Source organism: Mizuhopecten yessoensis, unplaced genomic scaffold, assembly GCF_002113885.1.
Source record: "Mizuhopecten yessoensis strain PY_sf001 unplaced genomic scaffold, ASM211388v2 scaffold5065, whole genome shotgun sequence".
Taxonomy (NCBI): domain Eukaryota; kingdom Metazoa; phylum Mollusca; class Bivalvia; order Pectinida; family Pectinidae; genus Mizuhopecten; species Mizuhopecten yessoensis.
In genome coordinates, this window is record NW_018405862.1 from 19,345 (window position 1) to 43,492 (window position 24,148).

Consider the following 24,148-nt stretch of genomic DNA (forward strand, 5'->3'; position numbering starts at 1 on the left):
ATGTTTTATTGTACAATATCTGTCTAAATGTTTTATTGTACAATATCTGTCTATATGTTTTATTGTACAATATCTGTCTATATGTTTTATATGTTTTATTGTACAATATGTGTCTATATGTTTTATTGTACAATATGTGTCTATGTGTTTTATTGTTCAATATCTGTCTATATGTTCAGTATCCTTAAATCTTTGTTGAATTTGCAAAGATGAAAGTAATAGAATAAAACATGAAACTCCCATTTTAGATTTTTCTCTTTGATAAATAGAAATTGAAAAATTATTTTGCTGTTATCTTTGAAGTACTGGTTGATGTTTCCTTACATTGTGCAATTTGAAAGAAAATAGTTAACACTATTAATATATAACTGGCTGCCTGCAGAGAAATTAGATAGATGTAATGATAACTTCATATTCAGTGTTGATCATAGGATTCATTGAAAATGCCATCTGTGATACGTACAATACGTACGATGTGAACAGGTCGCTATACACATGTTCACATCTGTAATGCGTACGATGTGAACAGGTCGCTATACACATGGTCACATCTGTAATACATACAATGTGAACAGGTCGCTTTACACATGTTCACATCTGTAATACATACAATATGAACAGGTCGCTATACACATGTTCACATCTGTAATCAGGTCGTCGCTATACACATGTTTACATCTGTAATATGGACAATGTGAACAGGTCGTCGCTATACACATGTTCACATCTGTAATGCGTACGATGTGAACAGGTCGCTATACACACGTTCACATCTGTAATACATACAATGTGAACAGGTCGCTATACACATGTTCATATCTGTAATATGTACAATGTGAACAGGTCGTCGCTATACACATGTTCACATCTGTAATATGTACAATGTGAACAAGTCGTCGCTATACACATGTTCACATCTGTAATACATACAATGTGGACAGGTCGCTATACACATGTTCACATCTGTAATACGTACGATGTGAACAGGTCGCTATACACATGTTCACATCTGTAATACATACAATGTGGACAGGTCGCTATACACATGTTCACATCTGTAATCAGGTCGTCGCTATACACATGTTTACATATGTAATATGTACAATGTGAACAGGTCGTCGCTATACACATGTTTACATCTGTAATATGGACAATGTGAACAGGTCGTCGCTATACACATGTTCACATCTGTAATCGGGTCGTCGCTATACACATGTTTACATCTGTAATATGGACAATGTGAACAGGTCGTCGCTATACACATGTTCACATCTGTAATCAGGTCGTCGCTATACACATGTTTACATCTGTAATATGTACAATGTGAACAGGTCGTCGCTATACACATGTTCACATCTGCTATGCATGATTACTGTAACCCAAGGTCAAGGTGTGCAAGGTGGAAAGTTAGTCGAGCGGCAAGTCTAGACTGTTCTTCTAGTTTCCTTCAACAACAAAACTTTAAAAAGAAATTATTGCAGTTCTCTTGGTGGTAGGTTTTTATGACTTAAAAACATCTACATATTTGTACTGATCCTCATAGTAACAAAGGGAATTTATTTGGTTTACAGTGACAATATGCCCTTCCTCGAACCAACCTCATGGGGCAAAGGGGCGGGGCCTAATAGGACATTTAACTCATTCACCCCTGAAGACACATTTGAACTCTTCCAATTCAAAGGTTGGAATAGTTCATTATGAAATTTCAGGGGTGAATGAGTTAAAGGTAGATCTCCCGCCTCCTCGTAAGGCATATGAGCAGGGTGCAATAAGGGAAATAAATGTAAATTTTCAAAATCCATCTTCAGTACGATTATTGAAATTTCGTCCGAATTTGTTTGGCATCTTTGTACCATTAGGGGACTCAATTTTGTTTTGTTGTTGGGACATAAAGTGAGTACCCAGTAGTGGAAGTCAAGGTTATTCTTTCTCATTAAGTATGAATAAAGGGATTTTAATTATCTGGGCAAAGTGGACTCAGTGTCATACAAATGAAGGGTAAAGGCCTCCTGGATGTAAAGGCAATTTTGTGAAAATCTAAACTTGCAAAATTTCTTATTTTTGGAAATTAAAAAAAAATACACCACAAATTGACAATTTTCTTGAAGTGTTTTTACTGCAAAAAAACAATCAGGACACAGTTTCATACTAAAAATAGCAAAAAAAATAAAAACAGCTGTCTCCCATTGAAAAAGAGGAGGGAACTCAAATAAATTTCATAGAAAAATATCATTTACTCAATTAAGAGATCTCTCCCTTTCCCACCCTCATTGACCTGAGGGCCATATGGAAATGGTTGAGAGTCCTATTTTCTAACTAATTATGTGCTTACGGGGCATGAAGATCAGATGGACAACATTATACTATTATATCATGCTACCGGAACTGTTGAAATCCCCTCCCTGTCACCATAAACACATATATAAAAATACCATATTTCCTTTGGAGCATTTATATTCTGCTTGACCTGGAAATCACCTTGTTGTGCCAAAGAAAACTAAAGCTATTCTGGGGGCTGCACACAAAACAGGGTATTTGGGTGTGACTGTGTAAGTGAAGGGGCTGGACACAACACAGGGTATTTGGTGACCTGGAAATCACCTTGTTGTGCCAAAGAAAACTAAAGCTATTTTGGGGGCTGCACACAAAACAGGGTATTTGGGTGTGTAAGTAAAAGGAGCTGGGCACAAAACAGGGTATTTGGGTGTGTAAGTGAAGGGGTTGGGCACAACAAAGGGTATTTGGGTGTGTAAGTGAAGGGGCTGGGCACAACACAGGGTATTTGGGTCTGTAAGAGAAGAAGCTGGGCACAACACAGGGTATTTGGGTGGGTAAAAGAAGAAGCTGGGCACAAAACAGGGCATTTGGGTGTGTAAATAAAAGGAGCTGGGCACAATACGGGGTATTTGGGTGTGTAAATAAAAGGAGCTGGGCACAACACGGGGTATTTGGGTGTGTAAATAAAAGGAGCTTGGCACAACACGGGGTATTTGGGTGTGTAAATAAAAGGAGCTGGGCACAAAACAGGGTATTTGGGTGTGTATAAGTAAAAGGAGCTGGGCACAACACAGGGTATTTGGGTGTGTAAAAGAAGAAGCTGGGCACAAAACAGGGTATTTGGGTGTGTAAATAAAAGGAGCTGGGCACAACACGGGGTATTTGGGTGTGTAAATAAAAGGAGCTGGGCACAACACAGGGTATTTGGGTGTGTTAATAAAAGGAGCTGGGCACAAAACAGGGTATTTGGGTGTGTAAGTTAAAGGAGCTGGGCACAAAACAGGGTATTTGGGTGTGTAAGTAAAAGGAGCTGGGCACAACACAGGGTATTCGGGTGTGTAAGTGAAGGGGCTGGGCACAACACAGGGTATTTGGGTGTGTAAGTTAAAGGAGCTGGGCACAAAACAGGGTATTTGGGTGTGTAAGTAAAAGGAGCTGGGCACAACACAGGGTATTTGGGTGTGTAAGTGAAGGGGCTGGGCACAACACAGGGTATTTGGGTGTGTAAGAGAAGGAGCTGGGCACAAAACAAGGTATTTGGGTGTGTAAGTAAATGGAGCTGGGTACAAAACAGGGTATTTGGGTGTGTAAGTAAAAGGAGCCGGGCACAAAACAGGGTATTTGGGTGTGTTAGTAAAAGGAGCTGGGCACAAAACAGGGTATTCGGGTGTGTAAGTAAAAGGAGCTGGGTACAACACAGGGTATTTGGGTGTGTAAGTAAAAGGAGCTGGGCACAAAACAGGGAATTTGGGTGTGTAAGTAAAAGGAGCTGGGCACAACACAGGGTATTTGGGGGTGTAAGTTAAAGGAGCTGGGCACAAAACAGGGTATTTGGGTGTGTAAGTAAAAGGAGCTTGGCACAAAACAGGGTATTTGGGTGTGTAAGTGAAGGGGCTGGGCACAACACAGGGTATTTGGGTGTGTGAGAGAAGGAGCTGGGCACAAAACAAGGTATTTGGGTGTGTAAGTAAAAGGAGCTGGGCACAAAACAGGGTATTTGGGTGTGTAAGTAAAAGGAGCTGGGTACAACACAGGGTATTTGGGTGTGTAAGTAAAAACCTACTGCTGAAAGGTTGCTCATTTTACAACCAAATTCTTATGAGCCATCCTTGGAAGCAAGGAATGAAACATTGTATAAAAAAGGTGGATGCTGAAAGAAAAAGCCAAAATTCTGAAATAGATGCAGCACTATATTTAATGAGAAGGTTTGACCAGGATTGGTTAAATATTCTGGGGAGCTATGCAGACCCTGTGGGCTTCTAATGTTTGAAGATGTCCTATCAGATATTATATAATTAGCTCATCGGACGACAGACGACATACCCCACGGTATGGCGTCTGTCGTTTGTCCATCGTACGTCGTCCGTCAAATGACTTCTTCTTCTTAACCACTGATTGGAATTTAATTAAATCTGATTGGAAGCATATTTAGGTAATGGGGATTCAAAATTGTACAAATGGTGGGGCTGACCCTAAGGGGGCTGAGGGGCGGGGCCAAAAGTGGGCAATTTGGCTATATTGCTATGAACGACTGTAGAACTATGCACTGGATATCAATCATATTTGGTCGGAAGCATTCATGGGAGGCGGGGATTCAAAATTGTACAAATGGTGGGGCTGACCCCCCGGGCTAAGGGGGTAGGGCCAAAAAAAAGTTTATTACTTGGAAATGGTTGAGATTCCCACGATATAACCGTATATACAATTGCTGAGTATGAAGAGAAGAATGCACATATGCTTCCAGGATGGCCCTGGTGTCTGGCCCCACCCTTGGAGACATAGTCCCTTGGTCATAACTTTGAAACGGTTGAGATCCCCACCCCAAAACTTTATATACAAATGCTGGGCATAGTGAGACGAATGCAGTCATGATATAATTTGGAATAGACCCTGGGGTCTGACCGAACCCCTAGGGACCTAGTTTCTGAGTCACAGCTTGGAAACAGTTGAAATCCCCACCCTATAACCATATAAACAATTACTGAGTATAAAGAAATGAATGCACGTACGCTTCCAGGATGGCCCCGGGGTCTGCCCCACCCTTGAAGGTTTAACCCCTGGGTTATAACTTCGTAACGGTTAAGATCCCCACCCCAAAACTATATATACAATTGTTGGGCATAAAGAGACGAATGCAGTCATGATATTAGAATTGACCCCAAGGTCTGCCCCACCCTTGGAGACTTAACCCCTGGGTCATAACTTCAAAAATGTTAAGATTCCCACTCCAAAACTACATATACAATTGTTGGGCATAAAGAGACGAATGGAGTCATGATATTAGAATTGACCTCAAGGTCTTCCCCACCCTTGCAGACTTTACCCCTGGGTCATAACTTTGAAATGGTTGAAATTCCCCACTCAAAAACTATGTATACAAATGCTGGGCATAAAGAGACGAATGCAGTCATGATATTAGAATTGATCCTGGGGTCTGGCCACAACCCTAGGGACCTAGTTTCTGAGTCACAGCTTAGAAACAGTTGAGATCCCCAACCCATAACCATACATGAAATTGCTGGGCATGAAACAAATCTAATACAGATATGCTACAAGGATTGGCCTGGCCTATTCCCTTGGATCTCATTTGGAGAATAGTTTGCCATGATTGCTTATTTATCCAGGTGAGCGATACAGGCCCTCTTGTTTTCATCTGTGACAATGAGAATAAGGAATGTCGACTGGAGCAAGACATTTTTTTTTTCCCTCATCTAGATTCTGAATGTTTATTCTGAATGTTTTGTTTTCTAATATGTTATTATGTATTCCTCAGGTCCCGAGCAAAAAGGCTGTCCAAGCTTTCTAAGGAACCAGAAGGAAGGGTCAAGATTTTCTCAGATGAAGATTTTAAGTCAAAGTTCAAGGTTTTGGAAGTAGTGAATAAACGTAAGACATAAAAACTTTTTTCAAGTAAGGCAGTAAATTATGGTAAAAGGGTTGGACAAGGCAATGGATAGGGGATACTAACAAGGGATTGTAGCAGGTAATGGATAGGGGATACTAATAAGGGATTGTAGCAGGTAATGGATAGGGGATACTAATAAGGGATTGTACCAGGTAATGGATAGGGGACACTAATATAATAAGGGATTGTACCAGGTAATCGATAGGGGATACTAATAAGGGATTGTACAAGGTAATGGATAGGGGACACTAATAAGGGATTGTACCAGGTAATCGATAGGGGATACTAACAAGGGTTTGACCAGGCAATGGATAGGGGACACTAATAAGGGATTGTACCAGGTAATGGATAGGGGATATTAACAAGGGTTTGACCAGGTAATGGATAGGGGACACTAATAAGGGATTGTACCAGGTAATCGATAGGGGATACTAACAAGGGTTTGACCAGGCAACGGATAGGGGACACTAATAAGGGATTGTACCACATAATAGAAAGGGGACACTGACAATGGATTGTACCAGGTAATGGATAGGGGACACTTTTAATGGATTGTACCAGGTAATGGATAGGGGACACTTATAAGGGATTGTACCAGGCAAAAGATAGGGGACACGTATAAGGGATTGTTCCAGGTAATATATTGGGGATACTAACAAGGGTTTGATCAGGTAATGGATAAGGGACACTAATAAGGGATTGTACCATGTAATGGATAGGCGACACTACTAAGGAATTGTACCAGGCAAAGGATAGGGGACACTTATAAGGGATTGTACTAGGTAATGGATAGGGGATACTAACAAGGGTTTGACAAGGTAATGGATAAGGGACACTAATAAGGGATTGTACCATGTAATGGATAGGTGACACTACTAAGGGATTATAGCAGGTAATGGATAAGGGACACTAATAAGGGATTGTACCATGTAATGGATAGGGGACACTTATAAGGGATTGTACCAGGCAAAGGATAGGGGTCACTTATAAGGGATTGTACCAGGTAATGGATAGGGGATAGCAACAAGGGATTGACCAAGAAATGGATAAGGGACACTAATAAGGGATTGTAGCAGGTAATGGATAGGGAACACTAGTAAGGGATTATTCCTGGTAATGGATAGGGGACACTAACAAGGGATTGTACCACATAATAGATAGGGGACACTGATAATGGATTGTACCGGGTAATGGATAGGGGACACTTATAAGGGATTGTACCAGGTAATGGATAGGGGACACTAATAATGGTTTGATAAGGCAATGGATGGGGGACACTGATAAGGGATTGTACCAGGTAATGGATATGGGACACTTATAAGGGATTGTACCAGGTTAAGGACATGGGATACTAACAAGGGTTTGACCAGGCAATGGATAATGGACACTAATAAGGGATTGTACCAGGTAATGGATAAGGGACAGCAACAAGGGATTGTACCACGTAATTGATAGGGGACACTGACAATGGATTGTACCAGGTAATGGATAGGGAGGTAATGGATAGGGGACACTAATAAGGGATTGTCCCGGGCAAAGGATGGGGACACTTATAAGGGATTGTAGCAGGTAATGGATAGGGGACACTAATAATGGATTGTACCAGGCAAAGGATAGGGGACACTTATAAGGGATTGTACCAGGTTAAGGACATGGGATACCAACAAGGGTTTGACCAGGCAATGGATAATGGACACTAATAAGGGATTGTACCAGGTAATGAATAGGAGATACTAACAAGGGATTGTACCAGGTAATGGAAAGGCGATACTAATAAGGGATTGTAACAGGTAATGGATAGGGAACACTAATAAGGGATTGTGCTAGGCAATGGATAGGGGACACTAATAAGGAATTGTACCAGGTAATGAATAGGGGACACTTATAAGGGATTGTACCAGGTAATCTAATAAGGGATTGTACCAGGTAATGGATAAGGGACATTAACAAGGGATTGTACCACGTAATTGATAGGGGACACTGACAATGGATTGTACCAGGTAATGGATAGGGAGGTAATGGATAGGGGACACTAATAAGGGATTGTCCCGGGCAAAGGATGGGGACACTTATAAGGGATTGTAGCAGGTAATGGATAGGGGACACTAATAATGGATTGTACCAGGTAATGGATAGGGGACACTAATCAGGGATTGTACCAGGCAAAGGATAGGGGACACTTATAAGGAATTGTACCAGGTAATGGATAGGGGATACTAACAGGGGTTTGACCAGGGAATGGATAAGGGACACTAATAAGGGATTGTAGCAGGTAATGGATAGGGAACACTTATAATGGATTGTACCAGGTAATGGATAGGGGACACTAATCAGGGATTGTACCATGAAATGAATAGAGGACACTTATAAGGGATTGTACCAGGTAATGGATAGGAGATACTAACAAGGGTTTGACCAGGTAATGGATTAGGGACACTTATAAGGCATTATAAGGGATTGTACCAGGTAATGGATAGGAGATACTAACAAGGGTTTGACCGTTTGACAAGGTAATGGATAAGGGACACTAATAAGGGATTGTAGCAGGTAATGGATAGGGAACACTAATAATGGATTGTACCAGGTAATGGATAGGGGACACTAATCAGGGATTGTACCATGAAATGAATAGAGGACACTTATAAGGGATTGTACCAGGTAATGGATAGGAGATACTAACAAGGGTTTGACCGTTTGACAAGGTAATGGATAAGGGACACTAATAAGGGATTGTACCATGTAATGGATAGGCGACACTACTAAGGAATTGTACCAGGCAAAGGATAGGGGACACTTATAAGGGATTGTACCAGGTAATGGATAGATAGGGGATACTAACAAGGGTTTGACCAGGTAATGGATAGGGAACACTAATAAGGGATTGTGCTAGGTAATGGATAGGGGACACTAATAAGGAATTGTACCAGGTAATGAATAGGGGACACTTATAAGGGATTGTACCAGGTAATGGATAGATAGGGGATACTAACAAGGGTTTGACCAGGTAATGGATAGGTGACACTAATAAGGGATTGTACCATGAAATGAATAGAGGACACTTATAAGGGATTGTACCAGGTAATGGAGAGATAGGGGACACTAATAAGGGATTGACCCTGGTAATGAATAGGTGACACTAATAAGGGATCGTACCAGGTAATGAATAGGAGATACTAACAATGGTTTGACCAGGTAATGGATAGGGAACACTAATAAGGGATTGTGCTAGGTAATGGATAGGGGACACTAATAAGGAATTGTACCAGGTAATGAATAGGGGACACTTATAAGGGATTGTACCAGGCAAAGGATAGGGGTCACTTATAAGGGATTGTACCAGGTAATGGAGAGATAGGGGACACTAATAAGGGATTGACCCTGGTAATGAATAGGTGACACTAATAAGGGATTGTACCATGAAATGAATAGAGGACACTTATAAGGGATTGTACCAGGTAATGGAGAGATAGGGGACACTAATAAGGGATTGACCCTGGTAATGAATAGGTGACACTAATAAGGGATCGTACCAGGTAATGAATAGGAGATACTAACAAGGGATTGTACCAGGTAATGGAAAGGCGACACTAATAAGGGAATGTAACAGGTAATGGAAAGGGGACACTAATAAGGGATCGTACCAGGTAATGAATAGGAGATACTAACAAGGGATTGTACCAGGTAATGGAAAGGCGACACTAATAAGGTATTGTAACAGGTAATGGAAAGGGGACACTAATAAGGGATCGTACCAGGTAATGAATAGGAGATACTAACAAGGGATTGTACCAGGTAATGGAAAGGCGACACTAATAAGGGAATGTAACAGGTAATGGAAAGGGGACACTAATAAGGGATTGTACCAGGCAAAGGATAGGGGTCACTTATAAGGGATTGTACCAGGTAATGGATAGATAGGGGACACTAATAAGGGATTGAACCTGGTAATGAATAGGTGACACTAATAAGGGATCGTACCAGGTAATGAATAGGAGATACTAACAATGGTTTGACCAGGTAATGGATAGGGAACACTAATAAGGGATTTTACCAGGTAATGGATAGGGGACACCAACAAGGGATTGTACCACATAATAGATCGGGGACACTGTGAATGGATTGTACCAGGAAAAGGATAGGGGACACTAATAAGGGATTGTACCAGGTAATAAATAGGAGATACTAACAAGGGTTTGACCAGGAAATGGATAGGGAACACTAATAAGGGATTTTACCGGGTAATGGATAGGGGACACTAATAAGGGATTGAACCTGGTAATGAATAGGGGACACTAATAAGGGATTGTACCAGGTAATAAATAGGAGATACTAACAAGGGTTTGACCAGGAAATGGATAGGGAACACTAATAAGGGATTTTACCAGGTAATGGATAGGGGACACTAACAAGGGATTGTACCACATAATAGATCGGGGACACTGTGAATGGATTGTACCAGGCAAAGGATAGGGGACACTAATAAGGGATTGTACCAGGTAATGGATAAGGGACACTAATTAGGGATTGCAGCAGGTAATGGATAGGGGACACTAATAAGGGATTGTACCAGATAATGGATAGGGGACATTTATAAGGGATTGTACCAGGTAATGGATAGGGAATATTAACAAGGATTTGACCAGGTAATGGATAGGGGACACTAATAAGGGATTGGACCAGGTAATGGATAAGGGACACTAACAAGGGTTTGAGCAGGTAATGGATAGGGGACACTAACAAGGGTTTGAGCAAGTAATGGATAGGGGATACTTATAAAGGGAATGTACCAAGTAATGGATAAGGGTTGGACCAGGTAATGGTAGGGGACACTAATAAGAGATTTGACCAGGTAATGGATAGGGGTAACTTATATGGTATTGGTGCAAGTAATGGTTAGGGGACACTAATAAAGATTGGATCTGCAGGTAATAGATAGTGGACACTAATAAGGGTTGGACCAAATAATAGTTAGGGGATACTAATAAGGGATTGTACCAGGTAATGGATAGGGAACACTAGTAAGGAATTGTACCAGGTAATGGATAGGGGACACTAATATGGAATTGTACCAGGAAATGGATAGGGGATACTTATAAAGGGAATATACCAAGTAATGGATAGTGGACACTAATAAGGGTTTGACAAGGCAATTGACAGGGGACACTTATAAGGGATTGTTCCAGGTAATGAATAGGGGACACTAATAAAGGATTGTTCCAGGTAATGGATAGGGGACACTAATAAGGGATTATACCAGGAAATGGATAGGGGACACTAACAATGGTTTGAGCAGGTAATGGATAGGGAATACTTATAAAGGGAATGTACCAAGTAATGGATAAGAGTTGAAGCAGGTAATGTTAGGGGACACTAATAAGAGATTCGACCAGATAATGGATAGGGGTAACTTATATGGTATTGGTGCAAGCAATGGTTAGGGGACACTAATAAATATTGGACCTGCAGGTAATAGATAGTGGACACTAATAAGGGTTGGACCAAATAATGGTGAGGGGATACTAATAAGTTATCAGACCAGGTAAAAGTCAGAGGACACTAATATGGGTTGGACTTTGTAATGGATAGGGGACACTAATAAGGGTTGGACCAGGTAATGGTATGGGACACTGATATGGGTTTGACCAGGTTATGGATAGGGGACGCTTATATGGGTTGGACCAAGTAATGGATAGGGGACACTAATATGGGTTGGACCAAGTAATGGATAGGGGACACCAATATGATCGTACCAGGTAATGGACAGTGGACACTATTAAGGGTTGGACCAGGTAATGGTAGGGGACACTGATATGGGTTTGACCAGGTTATGGATAGGGGTAACTAATATGGGATCGGACCTAGTAATGGATAGGGGATACTAATAAGGGATTGGTCCAAATAATGGTTAGGGGTAACTAATATGGATTGGACTAGGTAATGGTTAGGGGTAACTAATCTGAGATTTGACCAAGTAATGGTAAGGGGATACTAATATGGGATTGTACCAGGTAATGAAAAGGGGACACTAATATGGGTTGGACCAGGTAATGGATAGGGAACACTAATATGGAATTGAACCAGGTAATGATTAGGGGATACTTATATTTACTAATTATTTCGGCATGAATGCTTTAACATTGCCTTTGTTACCACTGTAAAAAAAGATCAAGAAAACTAATTTCTGAGAGGGTCTGCATCCTTTGGCTTCATTAAAATGAGAGTGTATACATTCACTAGTATTCTAGATTAATAAAATTGATTACCTGACACTGAGCAAGATTGGGTCATCTCAGTCGAGGGCTAAGATTCTGTAGCATAATCCCAACTGATCAGGTGAAAGCCAAAGTTGGGATGAAACAGAATCTTAGGCCAGGACTGAGCTAACCCGATCTTGCTTAGTTACAGGCCAAAAGGGCCAAGTGAGCTTATGACGTGGTGCGGCGTCCGTCGTCCCTCCGTCCGTTGTCCATCCTGAGTCTGTCCTGCGTCAACTTTTTACTTTAAACAACTTCTTCTCAATAACCAAGAGGCCCAGGCTGATGATATTTGGCCAGTAGCATGCTGAGATGAAAGGCTACCAAGTTTGTTTTAATAAATGACCTTGATTCATATTCAAGGTCACAGGGGTTGAATAAGTGTAAATCTTTTAAACAAGTTCTTCTGAATAACCATGAGCCTAGGGAGATGATATTTGGCCAGTAACATGCTATGATAAAGGGCTACCAAGTTTGTTCAAATAAATGACCTTGATTTATATTCAAGGTCACAGGGGTCAAATATGTGAAAAACCTTTTAACAACTTTTTCTGAAAAACCAAGAGGCCTAGGGAGATGATATTTGGCCAGTAGCATGCTGGGATGAAGGGCTAACACGTTTGTTCAAATTAATGGCCATGACCTATTTTCAAGGCCGTAGGGGACAAATATGTTTTAAACCTTTACACAACTTCTTCTGCATAACCGAAGAGCCTAGGATGATGATATTTTGTCAGTAGCATGCTGGGATGAAGGGCTACCAAATTTGTTCAAATAAATGACTTTGACTTATATTCAAGGTCACAGGGGTCAAATATGTTTAAAATCTTTAAACAACTTCTTCTGAATAATCAAGAGGTCTAGGGTAATTATATTTAACTGAATAACCGAACAGCCTAGGATGATGATATTTTGTCAGTAGGATGCTAAGATGAAGTGCTACCAAATTTGTTCAAATGAATGACCTTCATCAATATTCAAAGTCACAGGGGGGTCAAATATGTTGAAATCTTTAAATAACTTCTGAATAACCAGAAGGCCCAGGATGATGATATTTGGCCAGTAGCATGCTGGGATGAAGGGCTACCAAGTTTGTTCAAATGAATGTCCTTTTGCCTATTTTCAAGGTCACAAGGCTCAAATATGTTAAAATCGTTATACAACTTCTTCTGAAAAACCAGAAGGCCAAGGATGATGACATTTGGCCAATGACATGCTGGGATGAAGCACTAACAAGTTTGTTCAAATGAATGACCTTCACCCATATTCAAGGTCACAGGGGGGTAAAATATGTTGAAACTTTTAATCAACTTCTTGTAAAAAACCAAGGGGCCTAGGGTGTTAATATTTTGCCAGTAGTATGCTGAGACAAAGGGCTACCAAGTTTGTAAAAATGAATGATGACCTTTGCCCATTTTCAAGGTCACAGGAGTCAATTGTCTTAAAAACCTTTAAACGACTTCTATTGTATAATCAAAAGGTCCAGGGTGATGATATTTGACCAGAAGGATATTGGCATGAAGGGCTACGAAGCTTGTTCAAATGAATGACCTTCGCCCATATTCAAGGTCACATCGGTTATTTGTCTTAAAAAGCACTAAAAAGGCCTTCTTTTGAATAACTAAAGCGTCCAGGATGATTGCTTATTCATGTGAATGACCTTGACACACTTTCAAAGTCACCTCTGGTCCACAGTGCATAAATCTTAAAATTCATCTTCTCAGTAAACAAAAGGTAAAGGGCCATTAGGGTTGTGATATTTCACAAATTTAATGTCAGTGTTTGACTTTCAAGGTCATAGGGGTCAAATTTGTTTAAATCGTTTAACAGGTTCTTCTGAATGATTTAAGTCAAGACACTGATATTTTGCCTGTAGCTTTATTTTAGTCCACTTATAAGGTTACAATTGTGAGATTAATACCAGGTGAGCGATGCAGGTCCATTGGGTCTCTTGTTTCTCTCACCTTTTAGTTTGAAAAAAATCTGTTCAAATTTGTTAATGACAACAAGTATCCTGTCTTGGGCCTCATATAAAAATAACCTCTACACTACTGAAGCTACATTTGAATGCTTCTGCATAAATGTAGTCCGTCCTTACAAGGAAGACAACATACATGTATTTCAGAGTGTAGATTATATTTTATCTACAACATCAGATATCTAATGACATCAAAACAATACATATAACGACAAAACAGAATAGTTATAATGAAATTTTTATATCGCAAGCTGTTAACGCGCCAATGAATACATCGCAGTGTAAAATATCAGCAAAATGTCACATTGAAGTATGAGACAGATCAGACGAGACAGAAAAATCTAGCATGGGGAATGACGTGAGATATCTCTGTCTGAGGTGCGAGAAAGTAGGATAAAGAGAATTACTTATAATTCTTCAGTGATTTCTGTTTACTTACAGCGGGTGCTGCGTTGAAGGTTGTGTTTTTGGATTTCCACCTGAATGAGAATCGGCGGGAACACCACACTAAGGAGTTTGACCAGCCTGACCTGATCCTGAGGCGAGGTCAAGCCTTTACACTGACCCTTGAATTTGACCGTGAGATTGACATAACCCATGACAATGTGATTCTTCAGCTCACTTACGGTATGTATCCCAGACAAGGACAGACGTTAGGATCTGGTGAGATATAATTAAAACTGTATCAGTGAAAAGTCAGTCCTATAAGCATCACTTAAATATTTAAAAACATAATTTGTCACATGTGATTAGGAAAGAGTGAGTTTTGATATATTTTGGTGGTATACCATGATGTTTATCCTTTTGCTTTGGTATCTTCTTGGTTTCTGCTGTGGTCTTCTATTATATCTTATATCTGTTTCTATTCAAATCACCCTGTGTCGCAGTCCGTCCGTCCGTCCGTCCGTCCATCAGTCCTTAAACAATTCTTGTTAGCGCTAGCGCTATTTCTCAGAAAGTTCTGGAGGGATCTTTTTAAAATTTCACATGAAGGTTCTCCATGATCCCTAGTTATGCATATCGTTTCTGGAACTGATTGTGAAACCAAAATGGCCTACAGGCAGCAATCTTTAATTTGAAAGTTTAAGTTTGTTAGCGCTATTTTTCAGAATGTACTGAAGGGATCTTGCTCAAATCTTATGTAGCCGGTCGTGGCTTAAAGGTTCTTTTCAACAACGATCAACACCTTCTTCCTTTCAATATAGTTTATTCCCTGGTCAGAAGACCCTAAAACAGCAATTAATAACAATAAATGTTAACCTTTCCTACCCTACACATTTACATAATAGAACAGACGAACTTGTGCTAACGTAACAAATTAACGCACTTGATAACTTTACGCTTCGCTATATAATTATTACTAAATTAAAATACTGAACAACACAGACGCAATCATCTGAGATACAATTCACATGCGCGTAACACTTGTGATAAGTTACACAAAACCTACATCTGTAAATACAACATATATATATATGAATTACCAGCGACTGATGTGATTTACAATTACACTTACAAATCTATCACATCAGTTATATCAAATAAACAGGATCACAAAATACGACCTACCTCTTCAAATGGACTGACCACTAACTGGCCACTACAAAGAGTTTTAAAAATACCTTAACCCCTGACCCCAGTCAGACAGGTGTACATCTAAACTAAAAGAAGATCACTGTCATATATATATAAATATGACAAGTGCTCGTATACAAGTTGTACTTATCAAGTATTGATAAAAACAACTAAATAACATGAACAATACATTGTCAATAATGACACTGTTACATTTACATGAAGGTTCCCAATGGTTCTTAGTTCTGCGTTTCAAATTTTGGGGATAATTGGAAAACCAAGATGGCTGGCAGGTGTTCATATTGAACTTGACATTGAACTAATGAAGATGGTACAATGGTGGGTGCCAAGATCCATCTAGGATCTCTTGTTTAACAATAAAAATTAGGTCAAAAATTGGTCAAGTCAAGTTCGCTCCCATCTATTACTACCACTCAAGCACCGCACATCATCATAGCAATTTCAAACCAGGTGGATACCTTTGCAGTCTGAACAATTTTGGTCATACCAAAAATTCCCAGTTTTTAACACATTTATTATGGATTCTCTTTTACTATTAGATTAAAGAATGAAAGATTTTTATAAGACCTCAACTAAATTACACTTGGGAATAGGTGGTTCACGACCAACGTTGGAACAGGCCTTGAGGTATTTCAAATGTTCAGTTAAGATCTGTTTGATTCAACTTATAGATCTTTGATGGATATTTTATAAGAAATAAAAGAAGAGTTTAGTAATTCCCTCCTTTAATTGCTGACTGGTTCAGTAACTACCTCCATGTAATGTAATAGTACGAACCTTATAATGATATCATATCTTCCTCCAATTCAAACCCAATATTTGTAGAAACAACACCTGAAGCCTCAGTCACACTAGATCATACAATTTCTCGATCGTGCGACTAGTGACGATATGGCGGAGGTACGACCTATCAGCAAGGTTTGCTATGATCTCAATTAGCCATCTCACACTGCGACTGCTTTTAAGATTGGTGGTAGGTCATCATACAACTCCTGGTATGATTTGTCATGTGATTACCAACGATTGGACAAGATCATTGCACCATCAATCGTAAGTAATCGTGCGATTAGTCGTGCCGATCAGCGACTGGTCGTACGATCAATCGTGGTCACCTGTGACCAATCGCAGCTGGTCGAGCGATGGGTCGCTTGATCAGATATAAAGGTTTGTGATCATGCATTAGTCTAAGTGTAAGGGCCAACATGAGTTCTGTGCCCAGACCAAATTGTATACTCGCCATAGCTCTCTTTGGGTGTCGTAATGGAAAGTGACTTGAACCCCATATTTAGCCACTCCAAATATACTCGTCTGTGAGCTGAAGACTGGTCGTACCACCAATTGTAAAGTCTTACAACCAGTTGGGACTGATCGCACTACCAATCGTTGGTTTGTACGACAGGTGGCATGACCATTTGCAAGGTGGCACGACCAGTAGCACAACCAATCGTGCGACTGCTTGACTCATGATCATGGACGACTGGTAGTGCATCTATGCGCAACTGTTCATATGACCATGTAAGACCTGTCTGTGATTGATTTTGATCGTGCAAACACCCACGACCTGTACGACTAGTCGCACAATCTTTCTACACTTTGCCGACGATTCCAATATTTTTTAGTCGCATCTATCCTGTATCCTGGTCACAGGCCTGGTGTGACTGGGCCTTTATAGTTAAGATATGTTACCTTATGCACCTAAGTGCATAAAAACACACTTCTTTGTTGATAAAAGGTTTTCCTCTTAAGTGTTCAGTAATATCTGACCCCGCTCATACATTATGGTTTATATCTTGTAAAAAACAATTCTTTTGTAAATTTCATCAAATGTGGATGTTTACCATAATTATTAAGACTGAAATTTGTGGTTGCAGGTTGTGTTCGACAGGCTTGATACAGTTAAATAACATATGTTTTATGGGTGGATTGGTTGAGTGGTTAACACTCCGGCCTTCCAAACAGGTTGCCGGGGTTCCATCCTTGAAGTTGTCTTATGCATGGAATATTCAGAAAAAGTGTTTTTCTCCTGCCCACACAACTCTAACAATCGAGATGGAGTATAAAATGGTCTGGGGTGGATGTTGCAGTATCTGTGCTGTAGCATTCAAGTGAGGTGGCACTATAAATGCTTTTGGAAGCACGGTCCCACTACAAACAGAACACAATACATCACCAGCACACATGCAGGCATGCACACATAAGGAGATATTAGCCAGGTGGCATAGGACTAGTTGTTAGTGCCTGATAAGGCAGCTCCTACAAATTCCTCAAAACTGTATTTATTAATGTATATCCTAATTGTATTGATTGTATAACTTGCATGTCTATGTACTGTGAAGCACTTTAGAGAGGCTTATTCTAGCTAGATAGGGCGCTATAGCAAATATTGTATATTACTATAATTTACAAGGCAATGGTAGAGCCTTTATTACTATTTACTATCAAAATGTTTTGGAAGGGATTAAAAATGGATGTTGTTTTCCTAACACAAATGGTGGAATAAGCAGATGTGTTTGAAGATGTTTATTCTGGAAGATACCAGGTTGGAGGATTTCCTAAAATGTGGTTATTCTGATTTAAACCTGGTCAATTAAAATGTTATTCCTTCAAATATTAAAAGTGGGAAAGTGAAAATAATAAACAAAAGCTTCCATATTTAAGCATTTTGTCCTGGTTGTTACAGCTTCAAATAAAATCATAAAGCATCAAAAATGATCTACAACTGAGACACTAAATGTCAAATTGTTTCATTATCATACTTTAAATGCTTAATTTTCCTCCACATCAAAATTATAATCACAAGCTTTTGTAACATATCTTCAGGTGACCAGCCTAAGGAGAGTAAAGGATCTTTGGTACGAATTCCAGTTGTGTTAACAAAGAAAGGAGTTTCTTCAGACATGGCTAGATGCTGGGGTGTCTGTACACTGGACACCAGCGAGAAATCTGTAACCTTGACCCTGACCTCGCCTCCGGATATTTATATCGGAAAGTACAACCTGTTTGTTGAAAGTAACCTAAAGGATCAGGACATGGTGAAACGATACAAACACGAGGATGAAATCATCATTATCTTCAATGCGTGGTGTAAAGGTGTGTATAAGGTACAGATTGAGCAGTATAACAGGCACAAAATATTTAGCTCAACATAATCAGATAGTGGGCTATTCAAATAAATGGCCCTGTGTCTGTGGTCCATGGTTTGTTGTCTGTCCTTAACCAATTCTTGTTATTGTTATTCTCAGAAGGTACTGGAGGGATCTTTCTCAAATTTCATATGGAAGTTCCCCTTGGTATATCAACCATATTTGCTTGGAAGCATTTCTAGGTGGTCGGTATTCAAAATTGTACAAATGGAGGGTCTCAGGCCCCCAGGGAGCTGAAGGGCGGGGCCATAAATGGGTTATTTTGCCATGTTACTTTGAGGGACTTCTCTGGGACAAAGTGATGGATATTAACCATATTTGGTTGGAAGCATTCTCATTAATTGCTGAGAATTCAAATTTGTCCTAGTTTAAGGATCCCCGCCGGGCCTCCGCCTAAAAATGTAATGAGGCATTGTTTTTTTTTCTACACGCATCGCTATTGCATAACCAAATCATTTCTGAACAATAACCCATATCTTGCGGTAGTTCCTTCATATTTTTTGGGATATTATGAATTTTCAGTTGTTTTTTTCGATTTTGTTTTTCAATGGAACAAAATGAAACAAAATACATTTCATTTGATGCAACAATGGTTTATTAGAAATAAAACACATAAAAAATAATAACAATGTCAATATTGATGAACAAAACACAAAAAAAACTGAGTAGTTTTCTAACAATAATACTAAAACAAACAAAAATGCCCGTTACATGAATCAAGAAAATTCAGAGTGCCAATGCAACACGCCTACTACGTATACGAGGACAACGAAAAGAAAATATAGTTGACAAAAAATAAATATCTTGCGGACTTACTTATTATACAAAAAATTATAAAGATACAAAAAAACTAAACCAAAAAAGGGAGACAACTCTTACATTTGAACCAATAATAATTCTAAATCCCAGAAAGTCATATATACAATTTACAACATACAATATAGCACTTTTTATATATGAATATAATACAGTAGGCATTACCAACCATTAAAATTACTTCAAATGTAATAACTAATATCAAACAAAATTGCACATTGTGTATGAATAACATTATAACTAACAATGTACTTTACTGTGTCAAAGCAAAAATGTCACAATGAACAACTATAACAAAGTTTCACATACTTTACACAACAATAATAAATTTCGTGATCACTAGTCCTGGAGGGATCCTCATCGGACTTTGGTGTTGGCTCATCAGTAAAATTGCCAGTAAGCTCAGTGGGGGGCTTAGTAGCCAGCGTCTCTTCAATGTGTGAACGAGTGTCACTTTGTTTCGTCGCATAGTCGTGGTCTAGCAGTTGATATTGGACATCGATGTTGTTTCTATTGTCAGTTAATGCGTTTAGTTTACATTTAAAACAGCCGATTTTACGTCAGGTTTGCATGTCGGCCATCACTGCCACGACGTTGTTTACATCGTTACGAACGCTTTTTTTACCCACACTTTCCCAATTGTAGATTTTCAACGCAAGGGACACAACTCTGTAGTCGAAACGCTATTCAAACGAAATCTATTCAAGGAAAGATAACAACATTGTCGAAATGGTTATCAGGGGCAGGTGACTCTAACACTGAAAAACGACAGTGGAAATCTTTAGTGTTTTGCTCTGGCTGGGACGGGGATCCTTAAGGGATGATCTGAGGGGTGGGGCCAAAAAGAATTTAAACTTTGACATTATCAAGAACACCCAACCTGCAACCATGTATACACTTATTGAGCATTAAAAACTAATATTTTCATGATATAACAACTGACCCTTGGATCTGGCATAATCCCTAAGGACTTAATTCCTGAGCCATAACTTTGAAACAGTTGAAATCCCACTCCATGACCATATATGCCATTGCTTGGCATCAAAACATAAACACAATTATAGTAAAAGGATTGATCCTGAGGTCTGGCCCTATCTCTAGGGAGTTAATTCTTGAAAATCATAACTTTGAAATGGTTGAGATCCCCATCCCAAAACCATTTATACCATTGCTTGGCATTAAGAGACGAACACAATCATAATATTAGTTAATGACTTGGTATGTGTGTCTGGTCCTGATAATAACTAGGGATGTGTGTCTGGACCTGATAATAACTAGGTATGTGTGTCTGGTCCTGATAATAACTAGATATGTGTGTCTGGTCCTGATAATAACTAGGTATATGTGTCTGGTCCTGATAATAACTTGGTATGTGTGTCTGGACCTGATAATAACTAGGTATGTGTGTCTGGTCCTGAGAATAAATAGGTATGTGTTTCTGGTCCTGATAATAACTAGGTTTATGTGTCTGGTCCTGATAATAACTACGTTAGTGTTTCTGGACCTGATAATAACTAGGTACATGTATGTATGTCTGGGCCTGATAATAACTTGGTATGTGTGTCTGGTCCTGATAATAACTAGATATGTGTGTCTGGTCCTGATAATAACTAGGTTTATGTGTCTGGTCCTGATAATAACTACGTTAGTGTGTCTGGACCTGATAATAACTAGGTACATGTATGTATGTCTGGTCCTGATAATAACTTGGTATGTGTGTCTGGTCCTGATAATAACTAGGTTTATGTGTCTGGTCCTGATAATGACTACGTTAGTGTGTCTGGTTCTGATAATGACTTGGTTTATGTGTCTGGTCCTGATACTAACTAGGTATGTGTGTCTGGTCCTGATAAAAACTTGGTTTATGTGTCTGGCCTGTGAACATTAACAATGGATTTCATCATACAACCTTAGTGAAAATTACTAACACTAATTGTTGTCTAGCATTAAACTTTTGTTGCTTTAGAGGACACTGTGTATTTGGCGGATCCAGCTTGGAGAAAGGAGTATGTCCTCAATGAGACTGGAAATGTTTGGGTTGGGAGTCAATACAAGAACCATGGCAGACCCTGGAACTTTGGACAGGTATTTTAATCAGAAACTTCCTAGTTAGCAATTATAAAAAATAGCACAGTTTTTTGTGCATGTGTGTCATTTTTCACACCACCTTACAAAATGGAAGTAGTGTGAAGAAAGGTGCGAGATTGTGTTCTTGAACAGTGCCATTGTACTGATCTGATGCTCAAAGTTTAGTACCTTACTGACAGGCCGTACTGACAGACTGTACACACAGACCTGCCTGCCAGACTGTACACACAGACCTTACTGACAGACTGTACACACAGACCTAACTGACAGACTGTACACACAGACCTTACTGACAGACTGTACACACAACCCTTACTGACAGATATGTACACACAGACCTAACTGACAGACTGTACACACAGACCTTACTGACAGACTGTACACACAACCCTTACTGACAGATATGTACACCCAGACCTAACTGACAGACTGTACACACAGACCTTACTGACAGACTGTCCACACAACCCTTACTGACAGATATGTACACACAGACCTAACTGACAGACTGTACACACAGACCTTACTGACAGACTGTCCACACAACCCTTACTGACAGATATGTACACACAGACCTAACTGACAGACTGTACACACAGACCTTACTGACAGACTGTACACACATATCTTACTGACAGACTTTACACACAGACCTTACTGACAGACTGTACACACAGACCTTACTGACAGACTGTACATACTGACAGAATATACTCACAGACCTTACTGACAGATTGTACACACAGCCCTTACTGACTGACTGTACACACTGATAGGCTGTACTCACAGATCTTATTGACAGACTGTACACACAGACCTTACTGATAGACTGTACACACATACCTTACTGATAGACTGAATACACATACCTTACTGACAGACAACACACAGACCTTACTAACATACTGTATACACAGACCTTACTGACAGACTGAACACACAGACCTTACTAACAAACTGTACACACATATCTTTTTGACAGACTTTACACACAGACCTTACTGACATACTGTACAGACATGCCTTATTGACAGACTGTACACACAGACCTTACTGACAGACTGTACTCACAGACCTCACAGACATTACTGACATACTGTNGGTCCTCACTGGCCTTTCTCACAGACTATCCTTACAGACTGTACTCACAGACCTCACAGACATTACTGACATACTGTACACACTGACAGACTGTACACACTGACAAATTGTACACACTGACAGACTGTACACACAGACCTTACCGACAGACTGTAAACACTGACAAACTTTACAAACAGACCTTACTGACAGACTACACACAGACCTTACTGAGAGACTACACACAGACCTTACTGACAGATTGTCAACACAGACCTAAATGACAGACTGTACACACATATCTTACTGACAGACTCTACACACAGACCTTACTGACGTACTGTACACAAAGACCTTACTGAGAGACTGTACACACAGACCTAATTGACAGACTTTACACACAGACCTTACCGACAGACTGTAAACACTACTGACAGACTTTACTGACAGAACATACAGTTACTTGCAGACCTTACTCACAGACTGTACACACCGACCTTACTGAAAGACTGTACACACAGACCTCACTGGCCTTTCTCACAGACCGTACACTGACAAACTTTACAAACAGACCTTACTGACGTACTGTACACAAAGACCTTACTGAGAGACTACACACAAACCTTACTGACAGACAACACACAGACCTTACTGGCGTACTGTACACAAAGACCTTACTGACAGACTGTACACACAGACCTCATTGACAGACTGTACATACTGACAGACCGTACATACTGACAGACTGTACATCCTGACAGACTGTTCTCACAGACCTTACTGACAGATTGTACACACAGCCCTTACTCACAGACTGTACACACTGACAAACTTTACACACAGTCCTTACTGACAGACTGTACACACAGACCTTACTGAGAGACTACACACAAACCTTACTGACAGACTGTATACACAGACCTTACTGAGTGACTACACACAGACCAAAATGACAGACTACACACAAACCTTACTGACAGACTGTACACACGGACCTTACTGCCAGACTACACACAAACCTTACTGACAGACTGTATACACAGACCTTACTGAGAGACTACACACAGACCAAAATGACAGACTGTACACAGATTGTACTGATAGACTGTACACACAGACCTTACTGAGAGACTACACACAAACCATACTCACAGACTACACACAGACCTTACTGACAGACTACACACAGACCTTACTGACATACTGTACACACAGACCTTACTGACAGACTGTACACACAGACCTTACTGACAGACTGTACTCACAGACCTTACTGACAGACTGTACACAC

General features: G+C 39.9%; 1 protein-coding gene across 1 annotated transcript in view; it reads left to right on the forward strand.

Annotated features, from left to right (window-relative positions):
- The window catches only part of LOC110450183 (protein-glutamine gamma-glutamyltransferase K-like), a 72,630-nt gene that overhangs the window by 11,278 nt on the left and 37,204 nt on the right, over positions 1–24,148 (forward strand). The window contains exons 2-5 of the mRNA XM_021497490.1: positions 5,771–5,883; positions 14,576–14,761; positions 18,551–18,820; positions 21,656–21,774. Coding sequence (XP_021353165.1) covers positions 5,771–5,883; positions 14,576–14,761; positions 18,551–18,820; positions 21,656–21,774 — 688 coding nt within the window. The remainder of the gene's footprint in view (positions 1–5,770; positions 5,884–14,575; positions 14,762–18,550; positions 18,821–21,655; positions 21,775–24,148) is intronic.